At 40.2% G+C, this 25,332-nt stretch overlaps 1 protein-coding gene across 1 annotated transcript in view; it reads left to right on the top strand.

Moving 5' to 3' along the window:
- LOC136875692 (leukocyte elastase inhibitor) overlaps positions 1-25,332 on the top strand; it is a 102,160-nt gene that overhangs the window by 54,860 nt on the left and 21,968 nt on the right. The window contains exon 6 of the mRNA XM_068228278.1: positions 22,732-22,920. Coding sequence (XP_068084379.1) covers positions 22,732-22,920 — 189 coding nt within the window. The remainder of the gene's footprint in view (positions 1-22,731; positions 22,921-25,332) is intronic.

Raw genomic sequence — 25,332 nt, 5'->3', positions numbered from 1 at the left:
CTCCTTTGCGTCGTTCCTTTATGTTGAAGCGTTCTTTCTCACGGGAACTAGAGAGAAGGTTTCGACTTGTCGGTGCGAGAGGATTTATTGTACCTTCGTTTACAACTTGAGTGCTTGAGTGGTACAAACGAGACGTGACTATTATCATGTTCGAGGGCTCAACTTCCCCCGGTGTGATTTCATTGTGCTCTGTTAGAACATGTAACGTTTGAGAAATACTTTGTCCTGGTAGAAGTTCAGATGAAATATAGGAAATTAATTTTATTTCATTTGATACTCGATTGTGGGTGCAGTACCAGGCTGCGAAATTTCTCTCAGCAAACAGTTGGTCTGACCTACTTATTATTATTACCGGTATTATTATTATTATTATTATTATTATTATTTTCTATATTGTGACAGTTTCGAAAGGCCTGATGGCATTCTTTAATGATACCGAATGGTATATATTAGGGTTAGTGATCTTTGCACACGTATGGGCTTAATCTGATGAGCTGTTACCGTTATAATTATTTAGTTCTGGTCATATAATTTACGCCATGCGACTACATGCTTGTGTCGGCAGCTGAGACATAAACCTGTTTTGCGAGAAGGAAAAAGAAAGAAATAGATGTAGGCCGGCGAATGTATGAGAAGGTTGAAGGCGATGCCACCGAATATGTTAAGCTTAGCAAACGACTGGGGTTAGAAATAAGTAGTGTGATTGAAAGAGAATGTTCATTCGTATAATAATAACTACATTTTATTATCATTAAGCACAATATTACAGGTGGAAAGAACGTTGGATGATAATAAAATAGTCGTGAATTTTATGATACTTCTGGCATGTGCGAGAGCATGCGCTGGTGTTTTACAAGGACACACACTCGCGAGCTGTTCACACAGTAGTTTAAGGGTCATTCAGTCGCTGGACGTCATTCATTCGCTAGACATCGTTCGCTGATTGACATTCATTCTTCCAGCTGAATTTGGGGAAGCGAGACTTTGCTTCTGATTAACTTCGTATTCCCGGGGACATATTACCTGAGCTATTCTTATTGATAACATGTATAAAAATTAACAGATGTCAGGTTGAGTCGAGACTTCTTAAGTACGCATTTCATGACAATATTTTCTGGAATGTGTGGAGTGACAACCTTATTAATTACCCTTGTACAAGTTTCAGCTTTAAATCAAGAAGAGTACAACCGCAAATTTGACATGGAGATATCACTAAATACCGTGTGTGATAGTGTCAACATGGAAGTCTAAACCCTGAGACCGCAGCTGACAGCGATGGGATGAGAGGAAGCCCGATTTAATTGCATCATTGAGGACAACTAGCCGTCCAGCGTAAAGAAGACATCGGAAGCTAAGTCGATACAATATTGCAGTAAATATCTGTTCAAGTAGTGGGTTAGTTAACGTATTTAGAATAAGTAAATGGTCTTGTAATGGTGTAGTTGTGTAGTTATTGTATTTTACTATGTGGTAGTTTCAGCATACGATCTTCATATACTTTTTTCTGTCAAATAGATTGTGATATCATAGTGAATGTTATACAGTATGTGATTTTCTTAATGAGATACGGCGAATAATTTGATAATAATTTTTATGATTAAACTTTATTGGCTGAATATGTGCATAACTTGTGTAGAAGTGTGTCAGAATCTTCTTCTAAGTAACATAGAGTTTCTCGTGTGTAAAGTCATCATACAAAATCGAATTGTAATTTCAGATCATGTACGTTTGAATGTAAGTGAGAGGGTTATCTTAAAACTCAAGCCTTGGAAATGATTCCATTCCTGTATATCAAAACCAGTTAACGTTCAAACAAGAGGAGAGATAATATTAAGTCAAGACATTAAAACCGAAAGATGGGTTGGATCTTCAAGAATCCGAATGTGTTAGTTAATAAGTGTGTACGCGTAGGACTTGTTGCGTGATATATAATTTTTGAATTTGTGACATCCCCGGCGGATCACAAATGTATAGCTATGTTAAATGTGACGTTATAGTATATTTTACAATTCGTAATGTGTTAGTCCCATGTCTTCGAGAGAAAATGAGTTGTATTGTATAATGGACGTATTAGAATATTCTTCGAGTGCAAAATCACGCTATGATAATTGGAGATCATCATTTATGCAAAGGGCAGATATACACTGATATATTTAGAATCTTTGCATGATATTGGATAATTATAGACTGCGCGTATTTGATTTTGGACTATGTCTTCAGTTACTTGTGTCCAAAAATATTATATTCAGAATTCTCCGAGAGTTATTGTTACTTGAATTTTCACGTATATACACGATGATTATGGATCATTCTTCGAGATTATTCCCGAACATTCGATGACTTTCATCCGGGTCATCTACTTAAATTACGCCGTTATTCATCGAACAAAGCTATGAAAATGTGATTGCATTTGAACGTAATGGTCATCTCGCGTGTTGCCAAATGTTGTAGATATTGTAGAATATTCTGTAGATATTGCGTTGGAGTAGAGTTGTAATCATGGCGTATAATAGTCATAGCGTGTTCATCATATATTTTTATTAGGTCTCATGCGTTATAGTGTGGATTAGGCACTTCCATTTTCTTTCATATTCCAGCGTCTAAGGGTATAATGTGGCGTTATCTGGAGTAAGATTTTATTTGAGTTAGGTAGACTATTTGAAGTGGCATTTAAATACTTTAACTTATTTAATTTATTTAATCCAGAAAGGATTTGTCAAATGGACAGATACTTATTTCATTTGTCGATTAAGTTTAATGGAAATTATCGCATGAAATTATGTATTATCCGCACACTTTATCTTGGTGCATTTGTGTACGGGGTGAGGAGTAAGGAGGGAGCTGTCCCGGTATCGATAGTGTTGCCAACTGAATGAAAATGAAATCTGAATTGAATCGAGAATATGATCGATCGATATGAAATTTCTAAACCGTTATCATATTAAGCCAATAACTATGTCACATACACATTATATAACATTATAAAACATGTCTCGATGCGAATCTTGTTCCTAGCATGAATTCTATACTTTGGCTTTGTTGTGTAAAGAACAACAGTACTAGTATGTAAAGTGTACGCCAGATGTCGCACAACGATGCTTAAGCGACTCATAGTTTGTGTTTCAAAGGTTGCCAGTACGAATCTCGAAGATCGCCGAGGTCGACCGATTCAGCACTAGGGTGTAAATGCACCAAGATAAAGTGTGCGGATAATACATAATCAGTCACAGTAAATTCATATTTGAACAAATGACCGTAATTTAGTATGATTGTCATACGAAGTTTAATTTTTCGTTTCTATTACTAATTTTTTCAGATTGGATCATCAGAACACAGATCTTTCACATATAATTAAATTTAATTAAATAAAATTCTTTGATTAATGAATTAACGAAAACAAGATGTAATTCTGGATTTGTTAGGGCGAGATAGTGCATAGATTCATGTACCACCCCCATTTGATTTATTTTTATGTACTTCAAGAACAGCACTTAATCCTATTAATAACTATCATTTCCATAATCACAGTTAAAAGGATGCCAACACAATGATATAGTTTTCATGTTTAACCCCTCAGCGTCGCAACCATTTTAGGAGCTTCCTACCCCGCGGCCGGATGAGATTTCAACTACGCGCGACTGAAGTACGCTGATTCACTTAAAGCGTTACTACAAGTATAAGAGTAGCCCGATATTCACGAAATTTTGAATTCCTTATGATAGAACTATGTACATGCCGATAATGACATAATTATTTCTCATTACCTTAGTAATTTAGTTTCATGTGATAGAGTTCGAAGCACTCTTCGAGACAGAGACCCACGTCACACTCCTGGCAGCAGTACATCGACGTCGTCTTTTCTCCGTGTTTTGAACACACGATACAACGTCTCAGAGGTTTGTATTTCTCACCCTTGTGTGATAATTTCATGATAAAATGTCTTTCTTGCAACCTTGGAACTGTATTATCTGATGCGCGCCGGCCTTGAATATTTCTTTTCCCGGCCGAGCGAGCTTATTATGTAAACAAACCTTCCTCCAGCTGAACCCGATAAGATAGGCGTAACTGCTCAGTGATTGTCCCTGTGACTTGTCTGGATATTATTAGAGAATTTAGGAATCCGAATTCACTGTTGAAAACTTCCCTTTGACCTGTATAACTATCTATAGTCTCCTACACGAAATTTCCAAGTACTGGTTCCTCCTGATTGTCACTCTCATCATTTACCACTGCATCCGCCACAGCCGCATCATTTATTTAATTATCACTGCTACTAATACTGTCACTACTACTTCCGACTAAACTTTAATCTAAATTATACAATATTTCAAGCACATTACTGTCAGCCAAACCACGGCAGAGCGCGGCGCATCACACGGACTGATGAAGCTGCAGCGAGGCCGAAAGCAGCAGGACGAATCTGAATGAGGGGAATAACATTTATGACGAAACAAACCAACTCGATACTTATATCAGATAAAAGGTCGAGTCATCGTCTTTCAAGCGAGATATATACCATGAACAACTGGTTCTCGTATCGTATGGCAGAAAGCAGCACAAATTGATGCCTACACAGAGCGCTAGTGGAGAGTTACGAAAATATTACAAGCCGAGAAATAAAGACGATATGATAAATATTTTGCACTCTCAATGTACAAATAGAGCAAAGAACATCACGCGAAAAGACAAACTTCTCATATCATAATTTCTTTATTTTATTACGTGGGAAAGAATGAAGCAAACAGGCTTTAAAAAAGCAGAGATTACAAGTGCTCAGACTTACTTGACAAGTATTTACTCTTACAAAAACAACTACATTTTAACGATCTTCATTCTTATTTTACAACACTGATAAACCCCAACATTTCTTCTTGGAAACAAAACAATTTGCAAATCCATAACTCCAAAAATCTTCTCGCTATAGCCGTAAATGCGAAACCATGCATGGGTCTATACCACGTATAGAGGTCGGCGGCTACGGAAGAAAAGAGGGTCTATACCACGTATAGAGGTCGGCGCTGAGGGGTTAATAAACCATGCCAATGTTTGAATTTTATTCAGTATTTTCTTTATCACATGCCGCAAGCATTAATGGCTTTCCCATGCGTGTTATGTCCTTTGTTATGCCACTCAGGCTTGCTAAATCCTGATGTCTATGCTAACGGGTGCATTAATGGCGCCCAACGTGGGGCCTCGGTTTAATCCCGATTTAGCCTCGATTTGGCCTGATTTAGCATGATTTAGTATAGTTTAGCTTGATTTAGCCTGATTTAATTTTTTTTGATTTGATACGATCAATCGATAATTCGTTTCGACCAATGTAAAAATAAATGTGTGTGACGAAATGTGTTAACGGCCACTGAAGTTGCAGAAGTTCATTAATCCCCTCTGACTAGAAGGTATAAGATTCCCAAACGGTATGACAATGCTGAAGATACTCGTAATTCAGCAGAGCAGTTTGGTTCAGTTGAACAAAGAAACAGGTGCCCATTGTTTGAGTTATAGATTATTATTTATTTAATCCGTTTACCCTTCAATCTTGGTTTATCATCCGGAATCTGCGAGGGTTCCAGCCGCTTCCACCTGTGGGTAGTGTCCTGGAGCGTAAGATATTTGGCCAGGGATACAACTGAGAAAAATTAACATTACGTCTTACAGGCGGCCTCACCTGCTGTGTTGAACAGAGGCATTGTGAGGAAAGGTTGAAAGGGATAAGGAAGGAAGAGAGAAAGACGTGGCCGTGGTCTTAATTTGGGTACCACCCCAGAATTTGCCTGGAGAAGATGTGGGCAACCATAGAAACCACATCGAGGATGGCTGAGCTGGTAATCGAACCTCCTACGCTTGGTTGACCTTCCGAGCCTGAGCGGATCCCGTTCCAGTCCTCGTACCTCTTTTCAAATTTCATGGCAAAGCTGAGAATCGAAGCCGGGCCTCCGGGTTTGGCAGCTTATCACAATAAACCACAGAGGCGGACCGCAATCATAGATACCAACGTTAATTGTTCGGCTGACCACCTTGACGCATCATCTTACAAATTCTTACTTGAATTTGAGCAGTTTCTGCTTGGGAGCGATGTAAACAAAGACAACAATTGACCACTCCATAAAGATGATATGGACTCAGATCGTCTTTTGCTTCACAGTGGAATGTTCCATGAGTGGTTGGTGAATGAAAGAAAAATTACTGATACTTAGAGGACATTTCCAATCCCTTCAAGTAAGTAGTTCATCTTAAGGATGTCCGTCTTAATGGCAAAATGTTTAGCACCCTGGTCTCGCAGAGTTTCGGGTTCGATTTTCGGCACGGTCGGGTTTTAAAATCTTTATTTGTTAATCCGTCTGCCTCTGGGGCTGGGTACGTGTGCCGTCTTCACACTTAGAAACCATCTTAGGTAGATACCAATCCTCAAAGACATGCAGGTCGCCTATAGGCTATCTACCAGAAAAATAACAGCACCGGGCCTCTCCCGAGGACATACGCCGTTATTATTTTAAGGATTTACTCTCAAAACTGTTGAAGTTTTTTAAAACAGTGAAGGCAATTCCCGTGACAACGTCTACAGTTGAGAGGATTTTCTCAGGCCTTAAAAGACCCGAGGCTTACTTCCGTGCAACTTCAGGAGACCAGATATTAAATTTATTCAGCCTTCTGTACATAGGCCTACTCAAGGAGGCTGCTAAAGTGTTAAATCTGCAGAAGGTGGCAAATTATTTTACACCAAGGAATGAGATTAAGAAGTGGGCATTTCTTTAGAGAACTACATGTATTAATTGAGTGTGTGCAGGCGGTACACCTGGTGGTAGAGCTTTTCACATTGTGTATCAAGAAATGAACACTATACAGTAATAGCGCATTTATCCAATGTATTTATGAAGCAAGTTCTACTATTTAAAAAAGTTGCGATCATTTTTATAGCTGCGTACATAAGATATTCCTTCAAGATATCTATATATTAAGCATGTTCTATTTTTCTGTTCACCTGTGAACATTATTAAAAGCTCCATACATAGGACTCTTTCAAAGATGCTTTTGAGAAACAAGCTGTATTATCTTTCTGTTCCCTCTGTTTTAGGAACGAGCTATATTATTGTTCTGTTTTCCTGCTTGTTTGTGAATATATAGGAATCCATTAATTGTCGTTAGTAGTATAAGTGGGGGAAGTGCCTAACCTCAGTTTTACGGCCAATTGCTCTTCCTGGCGCCTAAGAGAATGAGCATAAGTTTACGGACATTATCTTGGAGGGTCTTAAAATTATCCTTTACACGCAAGACAGCGAGCCTAACCTCATGGAGGAGCCTAACCTCAGTTTTATGGCCAGATGCCCTTCCCGACGCTCTCTAGAGCTGTAGGGCAATGGGTATTCTCGAGACGTTATTTGAGTAGTAGGGCAATGGGGATTAGCATAAGAGAGCACAACTAACCTCATGGAGGATGCTAACCTCAGTTTTACGGCCGGATGCCCTTCCCGTCGCCAATTGCACAAGATGGCTGCTATACACAGCTCCTTATGAGACGGCTTAAGGGCGATCGCGCAAGATGGTGGTCGCATGATGGCTGATATACATAGAATCTTATGAGACGCCCTAGGAACGCTTGCACAAGATGGCAGCTACTTAATTCTACAAGATGGAGGCTATGCACAGCTCCTTATGAGACAGCTAAGGGCGCTTGAGCAAGATGGCGGCTATCTAATTCTACAAGATGGGGCTATGCGAGCTCCATATGAGACGGCTTAAGGGCGCTTGCGCAAGATGGCGGCCGCAACATGGCTGCTATACATAGGCTCTTATGAGACAGTCTAGGGGTGCTTGAGCAAGATGGTGGCTATCTAATTCTACAAGATGGCGGCTATGCATAGCTTTTTATGAGACGGCCTACGGGTGCTCGCACAAGTTTGCTGCTATACATAGGCGCTTATCAGACTCCCTAGGGACGCTTGCGCAAGATGGCGGCTATACACAGGCTCTTCTGAAGAAAGCTAGCTTAGAGGCTACTGCGCATGATGGCGGCTGCTGTTATGAATATCCTTATGCATGTGTTGGAGGGCAATTTCTACGTGCTTTTTGAAAGCTCCCATCTTTAATTAACAGAGCATCGTGCTGCTTTTTACAGCACTAAACCTCATACCTTTGAAATGTGGTGGCGGGTAATTTGAAAAATTCAACGTGCTTTTTTGACAGCTGTCAGCGGCTATCTTTAAACTAGTGCGGCTATATACAGTCTGTTAAGGCCTTTTCCTCCTCTACCTCCTCCGCCTCTTCCTCCTCCTCCGCCTCCTCCTCCTCTGTCATGGCATAGCTTTATATCTCTATGGAACAAGATTAAACCTGCAACGCGAAGACAAGAGTGTGCACGTGTTTATATCTTGTAGCGATGACATCATTATATTTGTGAATGTTTAGACTTGCAGATCACAAAAGAAGTGATTGAAACATAACAAGACAAGAACCAAATTCTGTACTCGATTCCGTTAACTTCAACATGCGTTCAGAACATTGTTTGATGTGTTCAGATCACTAAATCAGTGACTAAAACGTAACAAGACAAAAATCGAACACTGTACACGATGTCGTTACTTACAAAATGTGTTTAGAACATGTTTACTAGTTAGCAAGGGATACCTTTGTTCTAAGAAGATCAGATCACAAAGAAAGTAATTGAAACCTAACAAGACTAGAATCGAACACTGTACTCGATATCGTTAACTTCATGTGATCAGAATATTGATTGATGTGTTCAGAATACAAAATAAGTAATTAAAACATAACAAGTGTAGAATAGTACATGATACACGATTACGTTACTTACAACATGTGTTCAGAACATGTCAGGAGATACCTTTGTTCTAAGAAGATGGATTCGAACACAGAAAAAGTAATAAGACTAGAATTCTGAATATCTTGTGCAAGATAGTTGCTGTTATAACGTCCTCCTCGTCTTTCCGCTCGGTTAAGGCATAGCTTTATATCTCTATCGAACATACAACGCGGTTATGCATAAGTTAGTGCACATACTGCGTAGCCAACTCGCTCGGTAAACAATAATATGAATACAACAAAATAACAACGTCAAATGATTTGCCTTCTATCATTTTTCTTGTGCGAAAATAAGAACTACAGAAAACCATACTGCGTAGCTAACTCGCTCGGTAAACGGCGATATGAATATATTAAACGTGCAACTTCAAATTATTTGCTTTCTATCATTTGTCTTGTGTGAAAATCAAAATGTACAGAACAAAAACCATACTGCGTAGCCAACTCGCCCCGTAAACGGTAATATGGATATACCAGGTGGCTCACGTACGCCGCACTTTCTACTTATAAATGTCCCGCATGCATAAGTGATGTGTGGGATGTCTATCAACTGATTTTAATAGGGGAACTACTGCCAGCGGGCAGGTTACGTCAGAATATGTAGAGATAAGAAACAGAGTCACACTCGCAGCATGTTACTCTGCGCTGCCGGTCGAATTCACCCCTTGCATTAGTAAACATCGTTTTCGACCGCATAGTTCTAGGCTGGTGTATGCTACAGCCGCACTATATTTGCTGTCTGCATATCGGCAGTAGCTAGTGTGATCGGCAGCGGTGAATACACAGACATTATTTTAATCTGAACAATCTGGTCGGAATGCAACCGAAGCTCCAAACAGATGTATGCCTTCTACATACGTACTTCCCCGAACAGTATGAGTTTTTGTTTCATACATGCAACTCTTCCATCGAGTGGAATGTCTACACGTGTATAAATATATATGTTATTAGATTTCGATTTCTACACCTTTGGCGTGTCTACAAACATTAGCGGCGATTAGGAGGTGCCGCGGGGAGGGACAGTCGCTTCCCCCCCCCCTCCACTTTGTGGAGTACACATTACATTTTCATTCCACTTTAGCCAGCTGGAACTAGGTATTATTTTAAAAAGCTGTTTGTACAAACCTTGTTATCTTATCTGCTAAATCCTTCATTTATTTTCTTTAATTATTAACATAATTATTGACGGAAATACGCACAAAATGCTGTTCGTCGCCGCTAACCAATTTGTCTGGCACTACGCCAAGTAATGGAGACTTTGCCTGTACTGTGAGGAAGGGTGGTTGGGGTATATATTGTTTGACGAGGTCGTGGCCACTGAGTTATAATTCACCCACTTGTCACGCGCATTCATCAGTTTGGCAGTCTCTTTAGTGTCTGTTAGTTTCTTAGTGAGTATTCAAATACTAAATTATTTTTAATTGCATAATCATGCAGTACTTCTATGTAATTATACCGGGCGAGGTGGCGGTGGGGTTACGGGCGTGCAGCTCTGAGTTTGCACTCGGGAGATAGTAGTTTCGAATCCCATTGTCAGCAGCCCTGAAGATGGTTGTCTGTGGTTTCCCATTTTCACACCAGGCAAGTGCTGGGGCTGAACCTTATTTAAGTCCACGGTAGCTTCCTTTCCACGCATAGCCCTTTTCTGTCTCATCGTCGCCATAAATCCTATCTATGTCGGTGCGACGTAAAGCCAATTGTAAAAAAATATTCAGTTGTAATCGTATTTCAACAGGAGCTAATACCAATGTTCCAAAGTTATTTCATTGTATTATATTAATTTTAAGTAAATGCCCCGTAGTATGTTTGCGAGACCTGGTGAATATTTTATTATACAGCATTGAATCAAAATCTCAAAAAACTATTATTATAAATAGGCCTGATCAACGGAGCTGATTAATTACATTTACTTATAAAAAGCATAATAGAAACGAAATAATTTATTCCGGTGAATGTAAAGTTGGTATTCTCTCGCGTTAAAATTACAATTACAATTAAATATATCTGTTTTTACAATGACTTTATGTCGCACCGAGACAGATAGAACTTCTTGGAAGGAAGCAACCGCGGCCTTAATTAAGGTACAGCCTCATCGTTTACCTGGTATAAAAACCATCTTCAGTGGTGTCGACAATGGGATTCGAAACCACTATCTCCCGAGTGCAAGCTCACAACTGCGCGCCCGTAACCCCACGGCCGGAATACCCTGTACAATTACATAGATGTACGGCATGATTATGCAATTAATAATCATTTAGTATTTAAATACACATTAAGAAACTAACAGACAATAAAGAGACTGCCAGACTGACGAATGCGCGTGGCAAGCGAGTGAATTACAACTCCGTGGCCACGACCTCGGCAAATTTTTTTACCCCTACTACCCTTCCTCACAGGACATGCAACGTCTCCACTACTTGCCGTAGCGCTATACAATAAAGGAAAGGTTTAGCATATAAGACAACAAGGCTTGTACAAATAGCTTTTTTCAAATAATTCCTAGTTCCAGCTGGCTAAAATGGAATAAATGTCATATTTACTCTACAAAGTGCGGGTGGGAACGACTGTCCCTCCTCACCGTCAATGTCTATGTATTCACCGCTGCTGATCACACTAGCCATTGCCGATATGCAGACAGCAAATATAGTGCGGCTGTACATACACCAGCCTAGAACAATGCGGTCGAAAACGATATTTACGAATGTAAGGGATGCATCCGACCGGCAGCGCTGAGTGACATGCTGCGAGTGTGACTCTGTTTCATATCTCTTCATATTCTGACGTAACCTGCCCGCTAGCAGTAGTTCCCCTATTTAAATCAGTTGGTAGACACCCCACACATCACTTATGAATGCGGGACCTTTATAAGTAGAAAGTACGGCGTCCATGAGCCACCTGGTATAAAACGTGCAACTTCAAACGATTTGAATTCTATCATTTGTCTTGTGCAAACATCAAGAAACTACAGAACAGAAACCATACTGCTTAGCTAACTCGCTCGGTAAATGATAATATGATTTAGTTACAATAGAAAAACATAGATTCAAACTCTATTCTCTTATCGCAAACGCGGAAAGTGAAATTTAACGGAACGCCTAGTGCTATAAGAAATACATTGGTTACATTTGAGCACCTAACAGTCGAACAAGTTATCGCATAAACATGTAACATGAAATATCAATTCGGAAACATATTGTTTCAATCTGTTGACATGGGTTACAAGCATGTAGCTCATGCGGAAAGTAAAATTAAACAGAACGCCTAGTGTTGTAAGATATACACTGCTTACATTTAAGTCCCTAGCAGTTGAACAAATTATCGCATAAACATGTAACATGAAATATAGGTTCGGAAACATATTGTTTCAATCTGTTGGCATGGGTTACAAGGATGCAGCTTGTGCGCAAAGTAAAATTAAACAAAACGTCTAGTGCTATAATAAATACATTGGTTACATTTAAGCCGCTAGCAGTCGAATAAATTGTCGGATAAACATGTAACTTGAAATTTCAGTTCGGAAACATATTATTTCAATCTGTTGGCATGGGTTACAAGCATGCAGGAGGGGCTACTATGCAAGATGATTGCAAAATGCTGAGCCGAAGAAAAATTCGTGCTACACATATGATAGGGAATGGGACTCAGGGGTCACATCTTATTACAAGGGTTAAAGGGCAAAAGGACTCCCCCTTCTCCTCCTCCTCCTCAACGCGCCCTCCTCATAGGGCTAAAGGGGTCCTCCTCCTCCTAGGGCTAAGTGGCTAAAGGGCTAATGGGCTAAAGGGCTGCCCCTCCTCCTCCTATACCTTACCGCGATCTCCTCATCGTAGAAGGAATTAGTTGAAGTTGGTATGTTTTTGAGAGCAGCAACACCCTCATCGATTATTATCTGCAAGAACGCTTCTACTTTGTTAGGCGTTGCAAGTGAATCTCTATTGGTAAATGGTTTTGTGTTCAGAACCGAGGAAATTCATGCCATACATAACTGGGAATGGAACCTAGGGGTCATGTCTTATCACAATTACCAAATAAAGAATAAAATCCCCGACCTATTAATGGTGCAATGAGTTGCGTTTTTCTAACAGAAATCAGTACCCGCTTGCTAGTTTTTATTGTTTGGAACACTGAACTTTTCAGGATGGCAGCAGTGAGGTTAGTGATGTTCTGTTGTTGGATTTTAAATTCCACGCTACGACATGCATACGGTGGCAGCCTTGAGTTTTAGCGTCGTAAAGATGGCAGCAGTGAGGTTAGCGATGCTCTATTGTCCTTAAAAGTGAGGTTAGAGTTCGTCAAGATGACAGCTGTCAAAAAAGCACTGGCTTTGTTTACAAACAAGAGCACGTGATCGTGACGTCACGGTCACGTGGTATGGAACGTCAGGACGCGAAGTTTAAATTCCATGCCTATGTAGTTAGAACTTGTCAAAAGCACAAAAATTTAAATTTCGCGCCTACGTCGTTAAGAGCAGCATTAAGAATAGCCATGTTTAAAAATATTTTGAATGTAGCAGTATTGAGAATAGCATTGTTTAAAAGCGTGTACACATCACATATCGATTCTACATGCATCAACTATCGTACTAAACTCCTTCCGCTAGAGCGTACAGCAATCGCATGTGTATGCTGGTATTGTTACATCCAGAGACTAAATGGAATGCACCCACCAGATTTTATACTCTTTGGTTTTGAGAACAGGTTTTTTTGTACAAGAAAGGATGATGTAAATAAAGTTTGTTTGTGGAAAATAATAAAAGTCATCACCTGTGTAACTGACGAATTCCGTTATATCGGGTAGATTTTCGGGTTCGACGTAACATTAGTGGCGACCGTAAGAGGACGTGAACAAAGCAGTAATTTGAAACGGATAAGTTGACTAAATCGCGAAAACCAATACGTGCGATGTTCACGAAAACATACGATGCGGTGATGGCGGAAACAGACCCTCACAAGGTAAGATTGCATTTTACTAAACTAGAACGACTAGAAAATGAACTGAAGGATGCCGATGAGAAAATATTAGAACTGATTCTCGACGACAGTGACGAAGGACGATACACAAATGAATACGATAAAGTGAATGAATATCGTGATAATGTAGATGAAGCTCGTCAGAGAATGGAGTGTGTTGTATTATCACAACTTACATTTGAAGGAAATCAAATATCGACTCATGGTTTCGTAGGTTTCTCACAGAAAAAGCTCAAACTGCCGAAAATCGAACTTCGAAAATTTTTCGGAGAGGTTAGGGACTGGTTAGGGTTTTGGAGTCAGTTTCGTCGAATTCATGACGACTCAGACATAGAAAAAGAAGATAAATTTCAATATTTGATCCAATGTACTGTTGAAGGAAGTAGAGCTAGGGAGGTGGTAACTAGTTTCCCTCCAACAGCTAAAAATTATGGTAGTGCAGTTCAGTGTCTTAAAAGTAGATTCGGAAAAGAAGAATTACTCGTAGAATTTTATGTTCGCGAACTACTTGGACTTGTGATTCAAAATGTTTTTTCAACTCTCCTAAAGCTCTACGATCGCTTAGAATCCCACCTTCGATCCCTTGAATCTCTGGGCATGACTGCTGACAAGTACGCAGCATTCTTGTTTCCGTTAGTTGAGTCATCTCTACCAGAAGACTTGCTGAGAATATGGCTTAGAAATTCTGTCCATCACCCTGTTAGTGACTCTACCGAGGATTTATACTGTGACAAACTCTCGCAACTGATGTTATTCCTCAAGAATGAAGTGGAAGGTGAACAGAGGGTAGCACTTGCCCAAGGAGGGTTTAATACAGCAAATCAGAAGCCTACAAAGCAGAAACCTAGGTTAAACGAAATGGAAAACATGGCCACTGCTAGTAGTCTGTTCACAGGAGACATTAAAGATCTTGGAAATGTATGTGTATTCTGCAGAAAATCTCATGAGAGCAAAGAGTGCTTCAAGGCGCAGAAGATGACTCTAGTGGAAAGAAAGAATATTTTGATGAAAGCAAGGTATTGTTTTCAGTGCTTGAGACCTGGTCATGTTGCCAAGATCTGTAAGGGTAATGTAATGTGCCACTTCTGTGGAAAAAAACATGTATTTATAATGTGCCCAAGATTACCTTCAAATATTTCCAAGGAAAATGTGGAAGAAACAGAAGACGAAAAGGAAGGTGCCAGTGCTACCTTGGGTAACCAAAACTGTAGTCAGGATGTTCTTCTGCAGACCTTGTTGGTGAAGATCACAGGAAGAAAAGGGGATCGGATAGTAAGAGCACTCATAGATAGTGGATCACAACGATCATACATATTAAAGAAACTGGTAGATACCATCGGACTGGAACCGTCGGGATCTGAAAACATGATTCATGCTCTGTTTGGAGAAACTGAATCAAAAGAGTATCTACATTTTAATTATCAATTACAGTTGAGCAGTTTAGATGGCAGGTACACATGTAAGATCCCTGTATTGGATCAACCGATTATTTGTGGTACTGTCCCTAGAATCCAAAGTGGTCCTTGGATGAAAGAACTTGAAAAAAAATAGAATCTTCCTCTCTGATTCTGGAGAAGGACGCCTGAAATTGAACTTCTTTTAGGAGCGGACACCTACGGAACACTTCTCACTGGAAGAATAAAAAACATGAAATGTGGACCAGTGGCTGTTGAGACTCGACTTGGGTGGGTTGTTATGGGGAGGCTATCTCTGAACAGTCTCTCAGACTCATCCAGTATGGTGGTATCGTCGATGTTGACTTTAAACACTGCAATCACTGATTTATGGAAGTTGGACACCCTGGGAATTAGGGATCCTGCTGAGAGGACATCGAAGAAAGAAATAGAAATGGCTACCTTGGATCATTTTAAGAAGACTGTCTCAATCAACGAGGAAGGCCGTTACGAAGTTCATCTACCATGGAATGAGGTATCTGAGGAGCTCCGCGACAATTTGGAAATTGCTGAGAAGAGGTGCAGGACGACAACTAACAAACTGTTGAGTAGCAACAAGTATCAGGAACACAATGTTGTGTTTCAGGATTGGCTTCAAGAAGGGGTGATTGAAGAGGTACCCTTTCAAGACTTTGAGAATAAATGTCACTATTTACCTCACAGAGGTGTATTCAAAGAAAATTCAACCACACCGTTAAGACCCGTATTTGATGCTTCTTGCAGGGGGAAGGAAAGTCCATCTCTGAATGAGTGCCTGGAGAAAGGACCAAATCTGCTGGAACAAATTCCACCTATTCTGATCAGATTTCGCCGTCGTGAAATTGGAGTAATTTCGGACATAAAAAGGGCCTTTCTGCAAATTTCTGTTGCTCCTTCAGACAGAGACTTCTTGAGATTCATATGGTGGGAGGATTCCTCCATGAAAAAATTCAAGATATTCCGACATCGACGAGTCGTATTTGGGCTCAAGTGTAGTCCATTCTTGTTGGGTGCTGTTCTTGATCTCCATGTAGAAAACAGCCTCCTGAACTGCAAGAAACAGCACAACTATTAAAAAGCTCATTCTATGTCGACAACTGCGTAACATCCCTTGATTCAGAGGAGGAAACGGCCCAATTTGTTCAGAAATCTATGAAACTACTTTCAGGAGCCAGATTTGAACTACGTGGCTGGGAATGCATCTCAAGGGGAAAAGAGAATACGTTTGAGAGGATTTCTCCTGTTCTTGAATTATTATGGGACAAGGAAGAAGATGTATTTTACTATGATGTGAGGCCTCAAAATGAGACTGGATGTGTTACTAGAAGAAAAATCTTGTCATCTGCTCAGAGGATTTTTGATCCCATTGGTTTTTCATGTCTTCTGACCTTATTCCCTAAACTTCTCATTCAGGATAGCTGGAATTCGAAAATGGGTGGGATTATCCATTGCCAGAGGATGTACAGAAGAAGTTTAGAAAATGGGAAGCTGAAGTTTGGCGACTTTCTGAAGTGAAAATACCGAGACATTTCGTAGTAAGCAGGTCTGAACAAACCTAGAGTTTACATACATTTTGTGATGCCAGCCGGAGCGCTTATGCTGCAGCTGTCTTCATACGAAGATGTACCGGAACTGAAGAGATTGTTTCTGTTCAGCTGATCATGGAAAAGACAAGAGTTTCACCACTGAAGGAAATTTCGATGCCACGATTGGAACTCCCGGCATGTTGTATTGGTAGTCGACTAGCAAACTTGGTCAGAGAAAGTCTGAACTTGAACGTCTCGGAGTTTTGTTGGACGGACTCTTCAGCGGCATTGTATTGGATCAAGAAAGATGAGTCATGGGGAGTGTTTGTGTACAATCGAGTGAAGGAGATTAGATCTCTGACGAGACAAGAAGACTGGAGGCATCTTCCTGGGGAGCAGAATCCAGCTGACCTTCCATCTCGAGGCTGTTACGTAGAAGTCCTTATAGACTCCAAATGGTGGGAGGGTCCTCACTGGTTGAAGTTGGCAGAAGGGGAATGGCCGACATCAGAGGTCAACGTGGATGATGACATCATCAAACAAGAGAGAAGAAAAATATCTGCATCACTGATCAATTCCTCAGCGGAGAATGGAGATGTCTGGTACCTAAGAAGATTTTCCAAGTTTTCTCAAATTGTCAGATTCTTTTGTTGGTTCATTTTGGTTTTCTGTTAACAGAGGAATAAAGAAAACCAAAAGGTGGGAGCTATGTTACATCCAGATGCACCCACCAGATTTTATACTCTTTGGTTTTGAGAACAGGTTTTTTGTACAAGAAAGCATGATGTAAATAAAGTTTGTTTGTGGAAAATAATAAAAGTCATCACCTGTGTAACTATCTGACGAATTCCGTTATATCGGGTAAATTTTCAGGTTCGACGTAACAGGTATCTTAGAATAACCTATGCGCACGAACTTAAAGCACAAAGAATAGCTGTTTAAAAATCTTGGAAACATAGCAGCATTAAGAATAGCGATGTTTAAAAGCATGTACACATCACCTATCGATTTTGCATGCATCGACTATCGTACTAAACTTATCCAGTCTAGCTTAAGCCAGTGAGGAGGACGGATGTGTCGTGTGGCGTGCGCCTGCTGAGTGGAGTGGATTAAGAGTGAGGAAGCGGTAAGGTCAAGCGGTCGGCAAGGAGATAGATACGATGAATTGGGTAGACGTAGAGGTTATGAGGAAAGTAGTAAGAGAAGTAATACAGGAGGTATGTCCGTTTGAACAATTAAAGAAAATGCTTCAAGAACAAGGCCAGGAGCAAGAAAAGACGAGACAGTGGATCCAGGATTATATGAAGAATACGAAGGCGATGATAGAAGGCAGCGAGCAAGAACTGGTGTCACTAAGAGAGAAAATAAAAAATATGGATGAAGAGATGGTAAACCTGAAGAAAGAAATCGAATTCTGCAGACAGGAGCGCAAGAAGAAATCCATATTTATTTATGGGGTGGAGGAAGACAAGGCAGAATCTAAAGTGGACATTATTTACAAAGTGGTAGATGTTATACAAAAAAAAAATGAAAATAAATTTCAGTGAGGTAGATATAGACAATGTGGAGAGAGTTGGCAAGGTGGGAGGGCACAGGCCCATAAAAGTGTCGCTGCTATCTTCATTGATGGCAGACATAGTGATAAGGAACGCTGGTAATCTACAGTGTGAGAACATTAGAATTAAGAGAGATTTCGGAAGAGAAGAGAGTAGAAATTTTAAAATTCTTAAGAAACATCTTGTGAAAGCAAAAATACAGGGATTGAAAGCGTATATTAGTGGTCAGATACTCGTGGTGAGCGACAGGAATTGGACCCGAAAGTGGACAATATCGAAACTGAAATTAATGGATGAGAGTTTGAGGCAAGAAGAAACTAGCAGGGCTGACAGTTCGAGGCAAGAAGAAACTACCAGGGCTGATGTACATACTGTAAATGAAGGAACACTGAGTAGATGGGGTTCCTGGGAAGAGATCATGAAAAGAGCTGAAGAAAAAGTAAATGCAAGAAGGATGGAAGTAGTCAGGAATTTAATGGACGAATTAGTATCGGAAGTCTGCGCGAGGGAAGAAAAAGAACCACAGGGGAAGACAAGCGGACAGAATCGGAGCGAGAATAATGGTTTGAGGGAGGAAGCAGAAGTAAGAAGTGCTGTGATCAAAGGGAGAAGCTTGAGTTTGAAGGACCTATGGGACAAAAAAGGAAAAATGGAAGGAATAATTACGAGAAGTAAAAAGTCAAGTAACAGTAGTAAGTAACATAGTTTGCCTATGATGGAGGACAGAAGCGTAGTTATGGTGGTGTTTGTATGTGTGTATTTACTCAAGTAATGGTGCCTGTATGTGTAGTATAATTGTAATTGAAGTGATGGTGTCTTTAGGTAGAAGATGGATAGACCAAGTGTATGGTATTTATTCAAGTGATGACATGACGGAGATCGTATTGGTGAGTGATTTATTAGTTAATGATAAGAGGTATATATGTAAGGATATGTGGTATGGAATTGAAGAGAATGATTGTGGAGTGCGATGGATGGATGATAAGAGAGATAGTGAAGCTTAGAGGGTATTTATTCAAGTGAAGAATGATAAGAGGTAGATATGTATTGATGTTTAGAAGTTGGATCAGAGTTTAGATGGATGGATGATAAGAGAGGTAGCGAAGTTTAGGTGGTACTTACTCAAGTAATGATGTCTATATGTGTAGTGTAATTGTTACGAGTTTGGAGATATAAAGGAGGTTGGATGGTAACTACTGGAATTGAAGTGTTAAATATGAAAGGTGATGATAATAGATATATGATGGATGAATGATAAGAGAGGTAGCGAGGTGATAAGGTGTTTTTAAGTGTACTGTAATTGTATGGCACTTATTCATATAATGGTGTCTTGAGATATAAGATGGATAGATTGTTGAGTTCGAAGGGCATTGTAATGGTTAAAGTAAAGAAGTGATGGTATCTGCATGTGTATGGTATGATGGATGAATGATAAGAGAGGTAGCGAGGTGATAAGGTGTTTTTAAGTGTACTGTAATTGTATGGTACTTATTCAAGTAATGAGACTTGAGATATAAGATGGATAGATTGTTGAATTCGATGGATGGATGAGAAGAGGGGTAGCGAAGTCTAGATGGTATTTATTCAAGTAAAGATGTCTTAATGTGTATTATAATTGTAAAGTGAATGAGGACTGGAATTGAAGTGTTAAGTATGACGATGATGGATGAAGGTTAAGAGAGGTACCGAAGTTTGAATGGTATTGGTAAGTGATTTATTAGTTAATGGTAAATCGGCAAGCAAAGTTGGTTTTAGATGATTATTTAATTAGATTAAGCATGGTTGAATAAGATGAGCAGGAATAGATAGGTAGTGCAGTGATAAAGTTGCAACATGAGTAGAATACGTATTAGCAGAATGTGAGTTCAACGGAAGTATGGAATCAGCAACCACGAGGGAGTCAAGTAGAGGAAATGTAGTAGGAATGGAATGTGCTAAGGTTAGCGTGTATGGGGTCTGTGACATTCATAATACCGCTGAAGCATGGAATCAGCAACCCTGAGAGAGACAAGTAGAGGAAATGTAGGAGGAATGGAATGTGCAAAGGTTTGTGTGTATGTTCAGCAGGGGCATGGTGGCGAATGGATGATAAGAAAGATAGCGAAGTTTAGTGGGTATTTATTCTAGTAAAGGTGTCTTTATGATAAGAGGTAGATATGTAATGATATGTGGCATGGAAATGAAGTGAATGATTGTTGAATTCGATGGATGGATATTAAGAGAGATAGCGAAGTTTAGAGGGTATTTTTTCAAGTGAAGGTGTATTTATGGATATTAGGAAAGATAGCGAAGTTTAGAGGGTATTTATTCAAGTGAAGGTGTATTTATGTGTATTGAGACAGTATTGGTTTTGATTTATTAGTTAATGATAAGAGGTACTAGGATAGATTTAGTATAGATTTAATGTTGTAATTAGTTATAGGCTTAATTCAGATGTAGGGGGTGCCCTAGCATGTGAGCTGGTCATCCGTCCATGTTAGAGGCAGCTTAGGACAGATTAGTATAGATTTAGAACTAGTATAGATTTAATGTTGTAATTAGTTATAGGCTTAATTTAGACGTAGGGGGTGCCCTAGCATGTGAGCTGGTCATCCGTCCATGTTAGAGGCAGCTTAAGATAGATTAGTATAGATTCAATGTTGTAATTAGTTATAGGCTTAATTTAGAGATAGGGGGTGCCCTAGCATGTGAGCCGGTCATCCGTCCATGTTAGAGGCAGCTTAACAGATTTAGCTAGGGGTGGAACCTTGCATGGTTGTCCGGTATTCCGCCTGTGTAGGGTCCACCAAGTTAGTAGTATGTAATTTGGCTTAGGCTGGACATTGTTATTTTTCTTTATAACGGATCAAATGGGTATTATTACTGTAGATATAAAGAATAATAAATCTAATCTAATCTAATCTACTAAACTTATTCCACTAGAGTGTACAACAATCGTGTACAACAATCGCATGTGTGTGTGCTAGTATCTTAGCATTGACCTATGTGCATTACCTTACCTCAGAGCAAATGGACTTGCCCTTCCCACATCACCCGCGTGCGCTTAGGAGAGAGAAACACAGTCACGTGTGAGCTAGCGGTCTAACGTAACGTTGTCACTATGTTTTCCAAACAGGAACAACATAGTTGGATCAATATTGAATGTGCCGGAGGTCGTACAGCACGACAGTGTCATCAAGGTCTTCAAGAGGCTTGCGGGGAATCTGCATTGCCTTACAACAGTGGCATGTTGGGTAAAAGCCTCAACGATGGTCGGGAAACTGTGGCGGACATTCATCGGGCAGGTCGTCCTACGAGTGAAGAAGAAGTGCATGCTCTTGCCGCATTATTGGACAGTGATCGAAACCAGACGATTCGCGAGCATTCGCTTCAGAACTGTTGCAGAGAATCGACAAGCAGTAGACCGCTCCATTCGCACCATCAACAGAACAGGCTCTGCTAAAGATATACTACGACTTCCACATCGCTGGCAACGGGTTATACACAACGCTGGTGACTACACTGTAGGATAGTAAAGGTTGCTAACATGTAACTCTTTTGTATCTGTTGTAAATAAGTAGTTGCCACTATTTAAGTTCCAACCTTCGAATTAATGGTCATACAGAAAGCTAGTCCCGTCTGTGCGGACGTCCACTGTTATCTCTCAGCAGCATGTAAGATATCAGGAAGGTTCTGCTCTCTGGTGAGTATAATTACTGAGAAGCTGGGGAACGTCAGACAATCAAAGAGTACCTAGCAGAGAATAGTATTCTTCCCTGATTTATTAAGGCCCTGACATTTTTATGCAGTGGCAAGTTAGACTGCAAACTAATTTGGTTAGTAGGAAGTACAGGCCACCCGCTCTTCAAAAGTGTAGCAAGAGTAACATTAATTATAGGGGTTCTAATGGGCAGTACCCCTAATGTTTATGCAAACCCCATAGCATAGTCGTTGTGAAGGTAGACTATACTTGTTACTCGCTTCAGTAAGTTTGCATTCTAACCTATTAATGCATAAAAATCCGGGCTCTACTGATTAACACATACATAAGAAGATTAAAGAGAATGTTAATCGCTTAGGATCCCGCTAAGTACAGAATGTATTGCGGGTTGGGGTAAGCCTTCTCCTGCAATTATTGGAATGGTCATTTATTGATTTAATTTTAGGATTACTGAACGTTGAATGAACTTAGAGGCCTTTCAATATCTGATGATTCACCGGAAAGCAACTCCGGAGAGAACAGAAAAGAAAAGGATGAAGCAAATCGGTCCAGTAGAACGGCCGGACAGATTCGACAAACGCGTTTTATTGGATACTCATGTGAAAGAAAAAACACTATTAATTCAGATTTAACCTTATTTGAACCGTACCCGAGACTAGAGATATATATTGGACCTTCTGGATTTCATGTTTATAGCCTATGTCAGAATATCTTGATTTATTTCAGGGACAAAAATACAGTATGCTCGTACTTCTACCAGATGATATCGATGGACTTCGGAAGCTGGAAACTAGACTCCATACACTGAACATTTCCCACATACTAAAAAATCTGAAACTCACTGAAGTTGCTCTGGCATTTCCACGTTTCCTGTTTGGATACATAATGAACTCCCTAGAAGCACCGCTTCAAAAGGTAAGAACTTGAGCTTAACCCCAGAAATATTATTAATCAGAGTTTCCTTATTTCTTAGCCACATTTAGTGTGTCTAGGGTAAGACAGTATGGATTACTCTAACCGCATCCTTGTGAGGGTGCATTGAGGATAATGTGGGTTTGATCCCCACCATTCCCAGCCCTGAGGATGATTTTCCACGGTTGGTTATTTTCACACCAGGCAAATTGTGGGGATGTACCTCACTCAAGGCCACGCCCACTTCCTTCCCAATGCAGGCCACTTTCCATCGATGTGTCACAAAAGAACTTCAATGCTTATTGTGACGTTAAACCACTAGGCCAGAGGTGATCAGCTGGGCGTCCGCTGAGGCTGGCCCAGCGCGGCCGGGCTGGCCTGACGTACATGCGGCCAGATTACGTCACAGGTGAAGCGGGAGAGCGAACAGACTTTGTAGGGAAGGGAGCAGCGACGTTCGATTGTGATTAAGAAGCTCTCCTCCACTATTCAGCGAAATACTGATTGGGGTAGAGTAATTAATAACTAACCTTTTCATGATATTCATGTTTGATTCATACTGCGCCCGATATAAATTTAATTTTATTTCTTTTATTTATAGACTCAAAGAAAACTGACACGTCATATTTTTTGTTACAATCTACAAAGGGAATGGTTGTAAGCGTACAAGCTATTGTTGACAATTCCTTGGATGGCAAAGGTAGTATTTTCATGTTAAAAAAAGTAAAATTCCTGTTATATAAGCAAATAGTAATATATTTACATAATTCAGCAAGTTTACTGCTTGATTTTGCACAGTGTTGTAATACCGAGTGACTTTCCCCGTTCACTGAATTTCTGAAAACAGTATTTAAACCTTAACAGGCGTCCGATCTAGCATATAAATGGCGAAAAAGTTCCATCGCGTGTAAAGACATAGGTATTTACTATCCAAGATTAATGTACAACACCAGTGTAAATGCATCTAATAGATAGATGAATAGTATGCGTTCAAATAAATAACCTAAATGATGTTATTACCGGTAAGCATTATTGGTTTGTTGGTGAGTTTATCAGATCATTTAAACCCAAACAACCACAAGCCACAGCTTATCCACCTAAACTCTGTATGACACTGTATTAGAAACGTAAGTATCTCTTAAAATGTAATAGAACGAGCTCGATAGCTGCTGTCGCTTAAGTGCGGCCAGTATCTGGTATTCGGAGATAGTGGGTTCGAACCCAACTGTCGGCAGCCCCGAATATGATTTTCCATGATTTCCTATTTTCACAGCAAGTAAATGCTAGGGCTGTATCTTAATTAAGGCTACGGACGCTTACTTCCCACTCCTAGCCCTTTCTTCTCCCATCGTCGCCATAAGACCTATCTGCGTCGCCGCGACGTAATGCAACTAGCAAAAAAAAATGTAATAGTGAAAATTGTGATTCATTACGTACATTACAAAAATAATTTAGGTTGTAGGCCTAACTCTTTATTATATCCGGTCAAAATACGAAAACTGCACTGAACGTAAATAACTCATTTCTTACAACAAAGTCAAAAACAAACAAAGTCACCTCCATACAAGCCATGAAGTCCCTTGGTAAAGGTTTCCACCATTGTTAACCGCGGCACGTGATGGGGTAGACTGATTAGCTCTACGCCCGGCCGCCTTTGCCCCCAGGAATTAACCTGGTATTCATTTTTGGTGTAGGCTGAGTGAACCTTGGGACCATATGCACCTCTGGAATTGGAAATCTCGTTTCTTAAATTTTACGACTTCCTGACGGGGATTCGAGCCGACGTCCTTCCGGGCGGACCGAGCACGCCTTTACCGCCTCGGCCACGCAGCCCCTTCGTATCTTACAACGTACATTGAAAATGACGTGGATTTCTGTCCTCTTTCCTTCATTGTTTTCTGCCTCAAATTCAAACTCTTGTATCGCCGTAGTGATCGAGAGTGGCTGGAAAGACGTCGCCCAAGCTTCACGGCCTGTGATGTGACCTCAACATCATTGTGGTTGAATAACACGGTCATCGCCGCGGCCTGCCCCAATGCTGTGCGTCCGCGGGGCGAAATGACCTCTGCACTAGGCAAAGGTAAACAGTAACACTACATGAGTCAATAAGCTCATTTCTCTCCTGATTCGTTAATGATATTAGTGTAATATTTACATGTTCTAAAATTATATTAAGTGGCTTAAAGATCTGTGTGATCACATTGCCCGGAATTATTCAGAACGGGGGTGTTGATAAGAAACGTAAATGTCTTAGAACTATACAAACCATCACTATTTGTCTACTTATAGGTCCAGGTTGCAGGTTACCTAACACTTATTTATCTAGATTTACCTTAAATGATTTCACAAATGTTGGAAATTTATCAAACATCTCCCCTGATACATCATTCCAGTCCCTAATGAGTATTCGTCCGC

The sequence above is a fragment of the Anabrus simplex genome, chromosome 6 (genome assembly GCF_040414725.1).
Source record: "Anabrus simplex isolate iqAnaSimp1 chromosome 6, ASM4041472v1, whole genome shotgun sequence".
Classification (NCBI taxonomy): Eukaryota; Metazoa; Arthropoda; class Insecta; order Orthoptera; family Tettigoniidae; genus Anabrus; species Anabrus simplex.
The sequence above is the reverse complement of the archived record's forward strand: the minus strand, read 5'-3'. Positions and strand labels throughout refer to the sequence as shown.